This window comes from Trachurus japonicus, chromosome 6, assembly GCF_045865225.1.
Source record: "Trachurus japonicus isolate A0001 chromosome 6, Traja_1.0".
In the NCBI taxonomy this organism is placed as follows: Eukaryota; Metazoa; Chordata; class Actinopteri; order Carangiformes; family Carangidae; genus Trachurus; species Trachurus japonicus.
In genome coordinates this window covers 28,682,020-28,694,375 of record NC_140912.1, presented here as the reverse complement: position 1 = coordinate 28,694,375, position 12,356 = coordinate 28,682,020, and the positions used below count along the sequence as shown (strand labels likewise).

Below are 12,356 nucleotides of genomic sequence, written 5' to 3'. Positions count from 1 at the left end.
AAAAAACACTATTTCAATTAACCATCATGGCTTCTGTACTATAGAAAAGGAACTCCTGGCCAAGGTGTCCAGGCTGGAACAAGACCGCAAGGTAACACTTTAAAATATGTCTATTTATGTGTTGTTTCTTTACAGTATGCTTATACTGTATGTTAAACAGGTGTGAAGTGTCTTTGTTATCACTGGACGGACATTTTTACCACTCTTATAAAAATGAAAGAAATACATTAAGGTGTGCACCTGAAAATTACCTTTCATGCCGCTTTACTACCGGCAACAGTGCCAAATCTATTATCCAGTCATAAGAGTGTAACCCGGGCTACAAAGGGATTGGTTGCGGTGACTGAACGACAGCACATAAGAAGATTACAGCTAATTCCCTGCATGCTCACAGCCATTACGTCTAGTGTCAACTTGATTGTTTGTTAAGGTCTGTATACAATTAGAATCAATTTTTTTTTTCACGATGTGCACATCGGCTTTGTAAAGAGAGAAATTTAATACTAGTATAAGAATGAGTAAACGCCACGGTATGTGTATATTTATTAGCGTTGTAAACAGATGGAGGTGATGTGGAAACTTAAGAGGTCTCCTGTGGTGGGGGTTGTTTATGTGTTTGTATGTCTTATTTCCGGTCCATACGGCTCAGTTCTCCGGCACTGGGCCAGACACCCGCTTTCTGAGAGATGAGATTCGGCAGCTTGAGACCCAGCTGGAGCAAAGGGAGACGGAGTTGACCCAGTTAAGGAAAGAAATGGGCAAGGATAAGAAAACCAACAAGGAGGTATGAGCACGCTAGCCACTGTTTGCACGGATAGCGTAAGACTTTGGGTTCAGCAAGGAGTCCTTGGATGACCCGTGATTTGTCAGTGTGTTGACATTGCGCTGGTATTTCCCTTTTAAGTACATGCTATAGAAGAGAATATTTCTATCCTGTGGTTGTTATTAATGGAAAGAGAACAGGTTTAAATGAACTGCGTGATAATATTTTTATTATGCAAGCACCAAATCATTATTTTCCACAAAGAATGTAAAAGAAAACTACCACTTTGTCAAATTTAAAGAGAGCAGTTTCACATGTTTGAATTCTTGGCAAATAATCTGTAGTTGCACTAATCCTATTAGACATTGTCTACCAGTCACTTTCCACTGATTAATTCTCAGGTCAAAACACAGAGGCGAGGCGCTCGTCTAGTCAGTTATCTCCTCAAATGTGTCAGATGTTTACTAGTGGGTTTCTTTTTTCTTTTTCTTTTTTTTTTAGCTATTTCTGACTCACATGAAGTGATGGATTAAAGATAAGCAGTGTTTTCTAAGGTCACAGCTGTCCTTAACTGTGCAGAGGACAGTCATTGTTTTGTACACAGATTAGTTTCTCTCTCAGCCTTTTTGTTCTGCTGTCTGTCTGTTCTGTTTTCCCAGTTGGCCGTGCGAGCAGAGGAGGCTGAGGATGAGGTCAAGAAGTTGAAGAGAGAAGTATGTGGTGGCTGGCACTACATCATGTGGACCTTAAACATTTTTTTTTTAGGAAGCGGTCTTTGCATTCTCCATCAGCACACTGTGTACCCCATCTAGTCTTACTTCACCTAGTCTCCTACGCCCTGCCATAATTTATGAATACAAATGTTTTTTTTTAAGCTCATAATCTCTTTCCATCTCTTTCTACTGTGTTGCCAAAGATAAAAAAGCTTAAGAAGAAGGTAAGACATTCAGGTAGTGTAGTCAAATAGAACTAGTTTACAGTTGCAACAAGTCGTCCAGTAGCAATGCACTATTTTTTATTTTTTTTATTTGATTTACCACAGTTTTTATATGGAACGCCATTAAAAGGTCAGAGAGAGTATGAGCTTCCCAGCAATGATTGTCAGACACGTTGAAAACAGGTGTCAGATGAGATAAGATAAAGTTTAAATTGGGGGGGGGGGGGCGAGGTAGGAGCAGGGTACAAATAAATAAATCAAAGTGCTGCAGGTAGTATTTTATTCTATATGGATGAGATATATAGCTCCGTAGAGAGAAACTACATTTCATGGTCGTGGATTACATTGGAAATACATCGTAAAATATGGAGGGGGAAAAAAAAGACAGCTGCTCAGAGGCTCAAAAGGTTCAACTCGAAAGCATCCAAATTAGCTCTTCATTAATAAACCATTAACAACGTAACATGAAAACATAAGAGAAACCAGCTCTTCACCATATCACAGTGTACACGTTAGAGCTTCGTTTCTGACAATAACTCTGTCCTCGCTGTGCCGTGACAGAACGAGCAGCTCCGGCAGGATGTGGACTTCTACGTTGGAGAGCTGGAGCAGAAGGAGCCGGGCCCGTCCAGAGACGAGAACGCCGAGACCCAGAGGAAACTCAACTTAGCCAACCGCCAGCTCTATCAGTGCTTGGAAGACCTTCAGGTACCTGGAAATATGTGTTTTCTCTTCCCTTCCTTCCTCTGCTGAACAAAACAAGTCAAACAATAACACACCATACTTTAGTCTTTTGAGAACCCCCCAAAACAGACCGGATCAGTGTTTTTATTTCAGATTCTTATGGCTTTCATCTGTTTTTATTATGCCGTCTTTGTAGATCTGATTTATTCCTTGCAAAGGTATGTGTCTGCAAATCAAGATCATAATATTATCCTGTGTCCGTCAGCGAGCCGAGGATGAAAACCTGTATCTGAAGACGCAGAACGAGCAGATGCAGAAAAGTCTGGAGGAGTCCGTGAAGGAGATGGAGAAGATGACGGACGAGTACAACAAGATGAAGATTGTTGTACAACAGACCGACTCCATTATGGATCAGCTCAGGAAAGAGAGGGATCATGCAAAGCTGCAAGTAAAGACCCCTCAGTGAAAGATTCCTGTATTCGATTATTATTGCGCTGAAAAGAGTTACCGTACATGACAGCGCTTATCATTTACAGATGATCACGTGCATGAAGTCAGTTCCTATTAAAAAAAACACTGCAGCGTTGAAGCTGTTACGGCTTTTTAAAACAGACAACAACAAAAAAAACAACAACATGATAACATTGTGTGGCAGATCCTGAATTGCGCCCTTGTATCTGTGTTTAATTTGCAGGTCAGAGAGTTAACAGATAAGATCCACAGCATGACTGAGGACGATGACCCCATCATGGCAGCAGTCAATGCCAAAGTGGAGGAGTGGAAGGTGGGTGTCAAGTTAATCTCTGCAGCTGTCACCACATCACCTCTTATCTGTTGTTTGTCTTTAAGCCAGATGTATGTTAAAGATATGTGAAGTGGTAGAAAAGAGTAACCCACAGAGTTAAAGGGTAATTGCTGTTTTTTTTACAATCTGGTCCTTATTTCTAGCATATAATACGATCATTTACTCACCCAGATAACTTTGGTGTCATTACAAGTCGTTCCGACGAAATTAGATCCAGCCGAGTGCCACGTATATCCATATAATGCGAGTCTACAGGGCAGCGCAATGCAGCCTCTAAATAATACATTATCTGCCGTGAAACTCGTTCATTTCAATTCATTTCATTTCAAACTCTCCGCAACTCACTAAAGCTCTGGCAAGTTGCGCTTAAAATGGATCCGAATGCCGAAGCGTAATGATTATTATAAGAATGAGCCGGGCAGCGCTCAGAGATGACATCATCCAGGTCTGTAGGTCAACCTACAGATGCTGGATGTTGATAACAGCTAATCCCTGACTCAGAGGGAAATAGCACTAGCGTATCATAACAAAATATTGGTGAAATGAACGAGTTTCGTGGCAGATAATGGGTTATTTAGAGGCTGCATTCTGCTGCCCTGTAGACTCTTATTATACAGATATACGCGGCTCTCGGCTGGATCCAATTTCGTGGGAACGACTTGTAATGACACCAAAGTTATCTGGGTGAGTAAATGATCGTATTTTATGCTAGAAATAAGGTCCAGATTGTAAAAAACGGCAATTACCCTTTAATATGGCTCCCTGCTGATCACAGGAATTCAACAAAGAGTCCTTTATTCACCTTTTTTATGCCTTCATATTAAGGTATAGGTGAAATCTTCTCCTATTGAAAGACATCCCAACCCAAAACAGTCAAAACAGCTTCATTCATCCACAGAGTAAACATGCATGTTGTTGTATCGAGTGGAAATTTCTTTATTGATGTCCAAAACAAAGTCACGCTCTCAGTTCACAAACTCGTCTAAAAAGGCCGATGTTAGACACAAGCAATGTGTTGCAGAGAAAAACAAAATAACAAATAAAATAGAAACAGATAGAAAACATTCACCACAGTGTTACTACTTTGCAGAGTGCTGCTCTAGCACTTTCTACTGTTAAAGCTCTTCACCCCAGTGGGCCACATAACCAGGCCAGACCTTCTTTTGCTGCCACTTTTTTTTTTTCCTTATGGCTCCACACTGGCGACAGCCGAGCGTCTGACCATCCCATTCTCATGAACGTGATATCTCAGTATCGACACCTTGTGAGAATTTCTTCAAATTTGGCACAGACACAGAAAAATCACTATACAGCCGATCTTCCATTGAGAAAGTGCTCTCTCGCTTTTGGACAGACACTGTATTTACAGCTCGGCTTCTTCCTGTTGCACAACACGAAGAAGCGGAAATTACCGACAAGACCTTAGCTTCTGAGGGTCATTTGCATATTGGGATCAGCCAGTGATTGACCCAGTTTTGGAAAACACGCACAGCACACTGCCATGTGTGATTAAAATCATATTTTGACAGTGCACCGGCTGAACAATGCCAAAGGATTTGTCACGGAGCCTCAGAAGGTTATTTTGACTGACAGGTCTGTTGTTAATGTGTTTGTGAGAGCTAGAGGGAGAGCGAGCGAGGGAGAGCAGGGCGAGGATGGGCTGAGCGAATCAATGAGCTGCACTTAGCTCTGCAGTGAAACAGGATTTCACCCATTTGAAATGGTAAAAAAAAGAAGAAATCAATGTTGATATTGTGGCAGGCCGCCACAAATATGTAGATGAATGTATAGGACAAACTGGAAACAGTGATGAAGTTTTGACTGATGTGTATCCAGATAACTTCACCGTGACATCTTAATGTTCTGCAAAAAAACATTGTAACAAAGTCAAGAAGTCATGATGAACCCATACTTCCTTCAAACCGACTGGTTGGTGGTGATTTTAGTTTTGAATGCGCCATTATGCGTCTTTTCCATCCGGTGAGTTTGACCCCTCTTTGAACTATCGTGAACCTTCTCCAATTTCTCACACAGAGAGTGCTCTCTGGGAAGGATGATGAAATCCTGGTGTACCAGCAGATGATCCGTGATCTGAGGGAAAAACTGCGCTCGGTCCAACTGGACTTGGACAAAAGCAACGTTATTGCCCTGCAGCAGGTCTGTATACTATTCAGCCAGGCCTCGCTAATCACATCGTCGAAGGTCACTGTGGGCACATGCCTTTAATTGTGTCCTTCGGTGCCAGGGAGTGCTGACTTACCATCAGTTGCAATATCATGTTCTTCCATCCATCCATCTATCTGTCTGTCATTTTCCCTCCTGTCTGCTTTCTCTCTTTTTTTTTTGCCTTGTCACATCTTATCAACCCGTCTTTCCTTCCGCCGCCCCGGGCCAGGTCATATATGAACTCTGTGCTGTAAGTTTCATCTGTCACGAGCCGCTTATCCATCCCCACTCTCCTGCTCCCTGCTCCCCCTCTTTGTTTTCATTTCATAAATTTTCCTAATGATGAAAGCACCAATAACTCGTAACCGCCGTGCTCGGCCTTACAACATAAATCCTCATCATTTGCTGTGAATACCCAACAGGCCGTTCAGGAGCGAGATAATCAAATCAAGATGCTGAGCGAGCAGGTGGAGCAGTACACAGGCGAAATGGAGAAGCACACTCGACTCATTGAAGAGCTTAAGACATCTACGAAGAGAGACAGAGGTGGGTGGATGTTCCTAGATATTCCTAAATGAACTCCTTCTCCCTCATATCAAGAACAGCTGTGATGCAGTCATTCAGTCGCTCTGTTTAAAGTGACACTCATTATTTCGCCTCTAAGCAACACACCACACTTCAGTCAGCCTTCCCTCTCTTTATTGTGGGCTGCAAATATTTAGGGTAATAGTGAAAAATTAGTTGTGGAGTTGTGGTGAAAGTTGATTTGCTCACACAGCAGAAACAAAAAACACATCAAATTTAGAAAGAACAAAAAAAAAGAAAGAAAGAAACTCCAGCTATTTGTAAGGCCCCTTAAAAGCACTAAGTATGAAGTAATTTAAGACAGTAGTCTAATAGGATACAATGATGTCATCTTATATACAAACTATGAAAATGAGCATCATAACATTTTGCAGAAAACACTTATTGATGTTACTCAGGAATGTAAAGAGAGATTGTGACCAACTGACTGGTTGATGGAGACGTATCACTGCAGGGTGATAATTCTAGTTTAAATATAGACACATGACATTGACAGATCAGGACTATTTATGGTCCTGTCTGCTACAGAATTAAACATCAGTGTTTTTGGTTAACAGTAGCTCAAACTCAGGTGCAGTGATGGGAATAACGGTTTTAAAAATAAAAGGCCTTACTAATGGTGCTACTTTTTTCAGTAACGAGTTACTGCGTCCCCTGTTATGACGCCATTACTGTTACTGATAATAAAATGCGCCGTCACTCGGCTATACTTGACTCACTGGAGCAGCTTTCCCCCAAGCAGGCTCTCTCTCAGCGATGGGAGCTCTTAAAGGGGACATATGATGGAAATATCACTTTTTGAAGGGTCTTTAACATATATTTGGGTGTTTGTCTTGCCTTCTGACGCCCAAAATGTGAGAACTGACAACAAAATCTGTAATGTGCAGGCTCTCTCTAGGTTGAAATCCATATAGTTTTACAAGCTGTTCCCTCAGTTCTCTTCCAGTGATGTATAGGTTTCGAATTTGCATAACCCCACCCATACCTGGGACTGGTAGAAGGGGCGGGGCAAGCAGTGGTTCATTTGCATTTAAAGGGACGGGCACTGAAACCAGGGCTGTTCTGAGAGGATGAAAAGAGCTGTGATGTTTGATCCATGTCACAGACATGTCTTTAAGACACCTGGGAACTATTTTAATTTGTGGAAAGGGGGCGTAATATGTCTCCTTTAAGTTTTCTTTCTTTGGTGAGGGCGGGTGAGGGGAACGGGAGGGCGAGACAACTGCAAAATTTCATCATAAACCAATCAGAGGCGGAGTAAAGAGGCTGTTTGTTCACAAACACACAGCAGCAAATACCGTACACACCAGTATCAGGAGGAATTACAGTGATGGCGGCGAGTTCAATGAGTTCGAAGGTAACTTTGTCAAACTGGAAGCACAAGCATTATTATTCCTTCATCGAGGTGAAAGGTACAAAGTTGTACATAACATGCGGGGTGGGGGTCCCAGTAATTTGACATATTTAAGGATTTTATTAAAAAAGTAACACAAAAGTTAATTTTATAGTTACTTTTATAATGTAGTGACTCAGTTATTAACTCTACTAGCCACAACTAATGACTTTTTAAAAGTAGCATGCCCAACACTGCTCAGGTGTGAGGTGAAAATGCTGTGCAAACAAAAAGCCCATTGAGATTATCTCCTCTTCCTTTCCTTTTAAAGTAGACTAGATTAATTTATTAAGTTTATAACACATTATTTCTTTTTTGTGTGTGTTTTGATTGAAGACCTGCCGTTGACCACGCAGCAGAGGAAGATGGAGGATCTGAAGTGGAGGCTGGAAGCCACAGAGACCCGCGCCGTGGAGGCAGAGCGGGCTGCAAAGCTCGCAGAAGCTCACGCTGAGGAAAAGGACAAAGCGCTCATTGAGGCCTCGAACCGCTTGAGCCAGTACGAGTCTGTAAGTCTACACATACCCTATCTCTCCGCTTGGCTCGCATCACAGATTTTTTTTTTCTTTTTAATTTCCAAATCGAATTACTCGATCCTTAAATTCCCAGAAGTAGGCCTTATGGGTTTTTTTTTTTCCTCGTCCATATTCAGTTTTAACAGAGACACTGAAATGGCTATGTGACTGTGGTGTGATCAACATGCTTTTTGGGTCCACAAGCTCAGTGTTTGTCTTTCACCGTGTCTAATCACATCCTGATTTTTTCCCAAGAAGCGTAGGAATTGGGAAAACAAGGAAATAAAAGACAGTGAGACAAGTTGTGCTTTTTGATGGACGAGTAAACCACATCTCTGTCTCTTGTGTTACAGGGCACTTATGGCCTGGAAGCTGCCATAGCGGAGATCAAAGAGTGTAAAAATCAGATTAGAGTGAGAGATTGCGAGGCCGAGGCCATGACCAAAGATATCAACCAGCTTGAGATGAGAATCAATGACCTCATGGACGAAAATGAAGATTTTCGAGAAAAACTGGGTCAGATTCTTAAATAAAATTAACAAAATTATAGTTCCCATCTTCTTGTCTATTTAGACAACATTAATTCACTTCATGTGGTTCTTTTTTTTCATGACTGCAAGGCCTGGGACCGAAGCAAGAGGTGGATCTGACAGAATTCAGGCGAGCCAAAGATCTCAGGCAACGTCAGTACAAAGCAGAAAACCAAGTCCTCACCAAAGAGGTAAATGTGGCATGTCAGCGGTTACAACCACAGCCTGTCAAACCACAACGTTTCTCTGAGATCCTCTCATCTCACAGCTTGACATTTCTTTTTTCTCTTTTTTTTTTACTAGATTGAACGACTTGAAGAAGAAAGACTTGAGCTCAAGAAACAAGTCAGAAGCATGGCCAAGGAAAGAGGTGATGCAATGTGTTGACACTCTTTCATGTTTTTCCCAGAAGCAGAAGCAGAATCTGATCACCATTTTTGTGTGCAAGCCTTTAAATGTTTGCATTATTTAGCAAAAATATGTAACTCAAAATATGATCTCTGGTTTTGTCTGAGCCTCAACGGTTCAAGCGTTATTTACCATGTACCACGTGGTGCTTCATGTTAATTCCCAAAATTACATCAGAGCGTTGGATAGGGCTGTCACAATCACTCAATTTTAGTTCACGATTAATTACCATACAAATATTTTCTATTAATGATTTTAATTGTCTTTTTCTGATCGTTTTGTGCCACTATAATAGTATAAGCCTAAATATAGCAATAATACATACACCTTATGAAGAAGAAGAATAAGAAGAGCCATTTATTGGCTTTGCAGGTAAATTCATGATGCTAATGTCAATAGATGCTCAATTAAATGCAGTGGTCATATATTAGAAATGAAGATAAACAGTTTGTGGCTCCATTCATTCAACCAAACCATAGTAGAAGAAGAAGAAAAGGCACAACATGATTATGTCATTAAAAGTGGACCATTCAAACCTCAAAAGGTGGAAAACGACGAGGAAGTAGTGATGGAAATATATTTAGTTTCATCCAGCTGTTTGGAAACGATTTAACAGTTATGCAAAATAATTGTGACAGGCCTAAAAATGTTTTCATTATTTAGCAAAAATATGTAACTCAAAATATTATCTCTGGTTTTGTCTGAGCCTCAAAGGCTCAACTGTTGTTTACCATGTCCTGGCCATGTGATCCTTTGGTTTCCTCAAATTACACAACAGCGTTGAATTTCAAATTCAGTTTCATATCTTTTTTTGCGCTTTCACCCTTGAACGTTCTCTGCCTCCAATACAGCGAAGAACAGTGGAAGTTGTGGTGCCACAGTGCAATGATGATTAATTAAACAGTGCTGATTATAATCGTTGTCTCTGTAGGGATGCCACAGTCCAGCTTCCTCCTGGAGGACGACATCAGGCCCGGCAGAACTCTGCCACTTAAACAAAGCAGCACTTACACAGATGAGGAGATCAGACGCAAGGTAAGCTCCTGGCCGATGATGTCATCTCTCACATCTCCACTTAAGATGAGTCCCAGTGTTTCAAAGAAGCACCATTTACTGATTAAGCCACAGAATCAATTTTGTTTTCAGAGTTAATTGCAAGTGCTGTCTGCAACAGTTTGCATCTTTTAATCTGATTATTATTCAGTGGTTTGATTGTTGAGAAACTGTGTCGTCAAATTGAAAAGAAAAATATTTGTTTTTATTCTAATGCCTTGTTTCTTGTGGCTTTAACTACTTTAACACTGTCGATTATAGAAACTCAGTCAAACACCAAAATGTTGGGCTCAGTTAGGACTCACTTTTAGTAAAGAGAAGTTGCATAACATCGTGAGGAGTTTTGCTGGTGAAAACACACACGTTGTTTAATTTGTACTTGCAGAATGAATACCTAGAAGAACAACTGAGCAAGAAGGAGAGAGAGCTGTCGCTTCACAAAACCCAGTCTCAGGTCAAATGTAAGTAAAACCATACTGTCCATCAGGAGTTCACAGGGTCATCAGAGGCTCTTCCATGAGTCTGATAACAGTTTAAAAATGGAGAATATGCACACAGGGGATCATTTTTATTTATTTTTAGGTGAATTAAATACGTATGTCTTCACTCATATGGTGTCTTCTCTTATGAACTTGCAGTGGAAGAGCTGTCAAAAGTGAAACAGGAGCTGGAGTCTGCTCTGAGAGACGCTCTACAGGCCTTGAGGACTAATCCAGGGGTTTCTCCATCTGCTGGTGCCATCAATATTTCTAGTCTGGAAAGACTGGCTAATGTGAGCATCCACCTTAAACCTTATACATCTAATGTTACATTTTGAATGTTTTAATCTATTAAAGCAGATATCAGTGGAATGTTTTTGTTAATATAAGTCCTAAATAGTCCTATTTTCCGTCAGCAATCACTTACATGAAGTATTTCAGCCTAAACACGAGTCTCTCCGTCACTCTGCTCTGCTGTAAGCCGAGGAGAAAATTTTCCTTGTGGGATACAAGTGTTATCCAATGAGGAGAGAGAACGGCATGAAGGGCTGTGTGTGCAGCCAAGGGATGCGCGTGAATGTGGTGACGTAGCACGAGGACCAATTGATGCCTGACAAGGGCGGGGGCTGCTAACTCATGGTGCGTTCAAGGAAACTCGTACTTTGTGTTTTTCCTTCCTGTGAAGTCATACCAGTTCGATCTGGTACGAGTTCACGGGTCGGAAGTTACGAGTGGCCGTTATAGGGAACTTTCACAGACAACAGGACGGTAAAAACACGAGCTACGGGTTACCTGGAACGCTACCAAGTCGTAGTTGTGACTTGAAGCTGTAACTTACGGTTTCAAAAGCCTGCCTTGAACACAGCATTAGCCGAAACGGCCCTGCCACTGATATCTGCTTTAACTTATTGCCACAGTGTGTTACATGACTGAGGATGTCAATTTTGATGTACAAAGGAAGGAGGAGGAGATATTGACACACATATAAAACACAACCTGAAAATGATTTTTCCTGCACATTGAACCCAGTATAGTCCATAGAAGTTCAGTCATAGACATCTAGATACAATAATTAATGAGGGGCTCTCCTCCTTTACAGACTTACCAAAGTTAATCAAAATGTAATCATGCACAATTTTGTTAATAATTGCATAGAAAATCCACCACAGTATCAGTTTGCACCTTGTACAGAACAAAGTACAAAGTCTGCTGAAAACAATGGACTCGGGTATTTCAATGTCTTTTGCCAGTTGGTGATGCAGAAGGCTTGTTACATAGCAACTCCATAAACAATGAGAGTAGTGAGACATTTAGTGGATGATGGTGCGCTGTGAGATGTTTAATGTTGACTGATGATCTTTTCTATTTCACAGACTGGTTCTATAGTTGTAGATTTGTTTTAATGGTTTTCTTTCTTCACGTCCCTCAGGTGACCGATGTGGACAACATGAGCGGCCAGTCTGAGTCAGCCCTTCACCTCAAGGCCCAAGTACACCAGCTGGTCGGGAGAAACGAAGAACTGAGGCAGGAGCTGAAATCGGCGCGAGAGGAAGCGACGAATAGCTTCGGCCAGCTCGCCAGAGCCAGAGAAAAGGTAAATCCAGACGGTGTCGTGTCAAGACGGTGAAAAAAATACTGTTGTTGTTTATATTGTGATGCGTTAAAGGTATAGTTCAACATTACATTTTGGCAAATTGGCCCATTGCCATAATCCCTATTGTTTTAGCAGTAGATTTGTTACCTTTAATTGTCGGTGCAAGCTGTTTTTAGAACGGCGGAGCAGAGCCGCGAGCTGCTCAGAGCTACGCTACGGAGGCTCATGGGATTTCTTGGTTTAAATACAAAATCCAACAACTCCAAAACGCTCTGGTGGACAAGTTGTGACCTGCACATTCACCATGCTATGAGATAATAACAGGACGTTACGAGACTGAGTTGTTTTCGAGGCAAATGCAGAGACTGCTTGCTGAAAAACTGCCCCTGACAGGAATGCACATCAGCTGTTTTGCATGAATTTTCCTCGAAAACAACTCTGTCT

The 12,356-nt window shown here is 41.4% G+C and overlaps 1 protein-coding gene across 6 annotated transcripts in view; it reads left to right on the top strand.

The window, feature by feature from the left end:
* The window catches only part of cep290 (centrosomal protein 290), a 42,448-nt gene that overhangs the window by 1,460 nt on the left and 28,632 nt on the right, over positions 1–12,356 (top strand). For 2 of the 6 annotated variants that reach the window (XM_085780132.1, XM_085780137.1), the window contains exons 4-20: positions 45–91; positions 650–784; positions 1,423–1,476; positions 1,680–1,700; positions 2,262–2,408; positions 2,650–2,832; positions 3,079–3,168; positions 5,224–5,346; positions 5,778–5,901; positions 7,670–7,842; positions 8,202–8,364; positions 8,469–8,569; positions 8,682–8,748; positions 9,718–9,821; positions 10,225–10,300; positions 10,478–10,611; positions 11,748–11,912. In XM_085780132.1, the coding sequence (XP_085636258.1) occupies positions 45–91; positions 650–784; positions 1,423–1,476; positions 1,680–1,700; positions 2,262–2,408; positions 2,650–2,832; positions 3,079–3,168; positions 5,224–5,346; positions 5,778–5,901; positions 7,670–7,842; positions 8,202–8,364; positions 8,469–8,569; positions 8,682–8,748; positions 9,718–9,821; positions 10,225–10,300; positions 10,478–10,611; positions 11,748–11,912 (1,907 nt within the window). Of the gene's footprint in view, positions 1–44; positions 92–333; positions 431–649; positions 785–1,422; positions 1,477–1,679; positions 1,701–2,261; positions 2,409–2,649; positions 2,833–3,078; positions 3,169–5,223; positions 5,347–5,584; positions 5,606–5,777; positions 5,902–7,669; positions 7,843–8,201; positions 8,365–8,468; positions 8,570–8,681; positions 8,761–9,717; positions 9,822–10,224; positions 10,301–10,477; positions 10,612–11,747; positions 11,913–12,356 lie in introns of those variants that run through there. The other 4 variants (XM_085780131.1, XM_085780133.1, XM_085780135.1 and 1 more) reach the window with 4 other exon arrangements.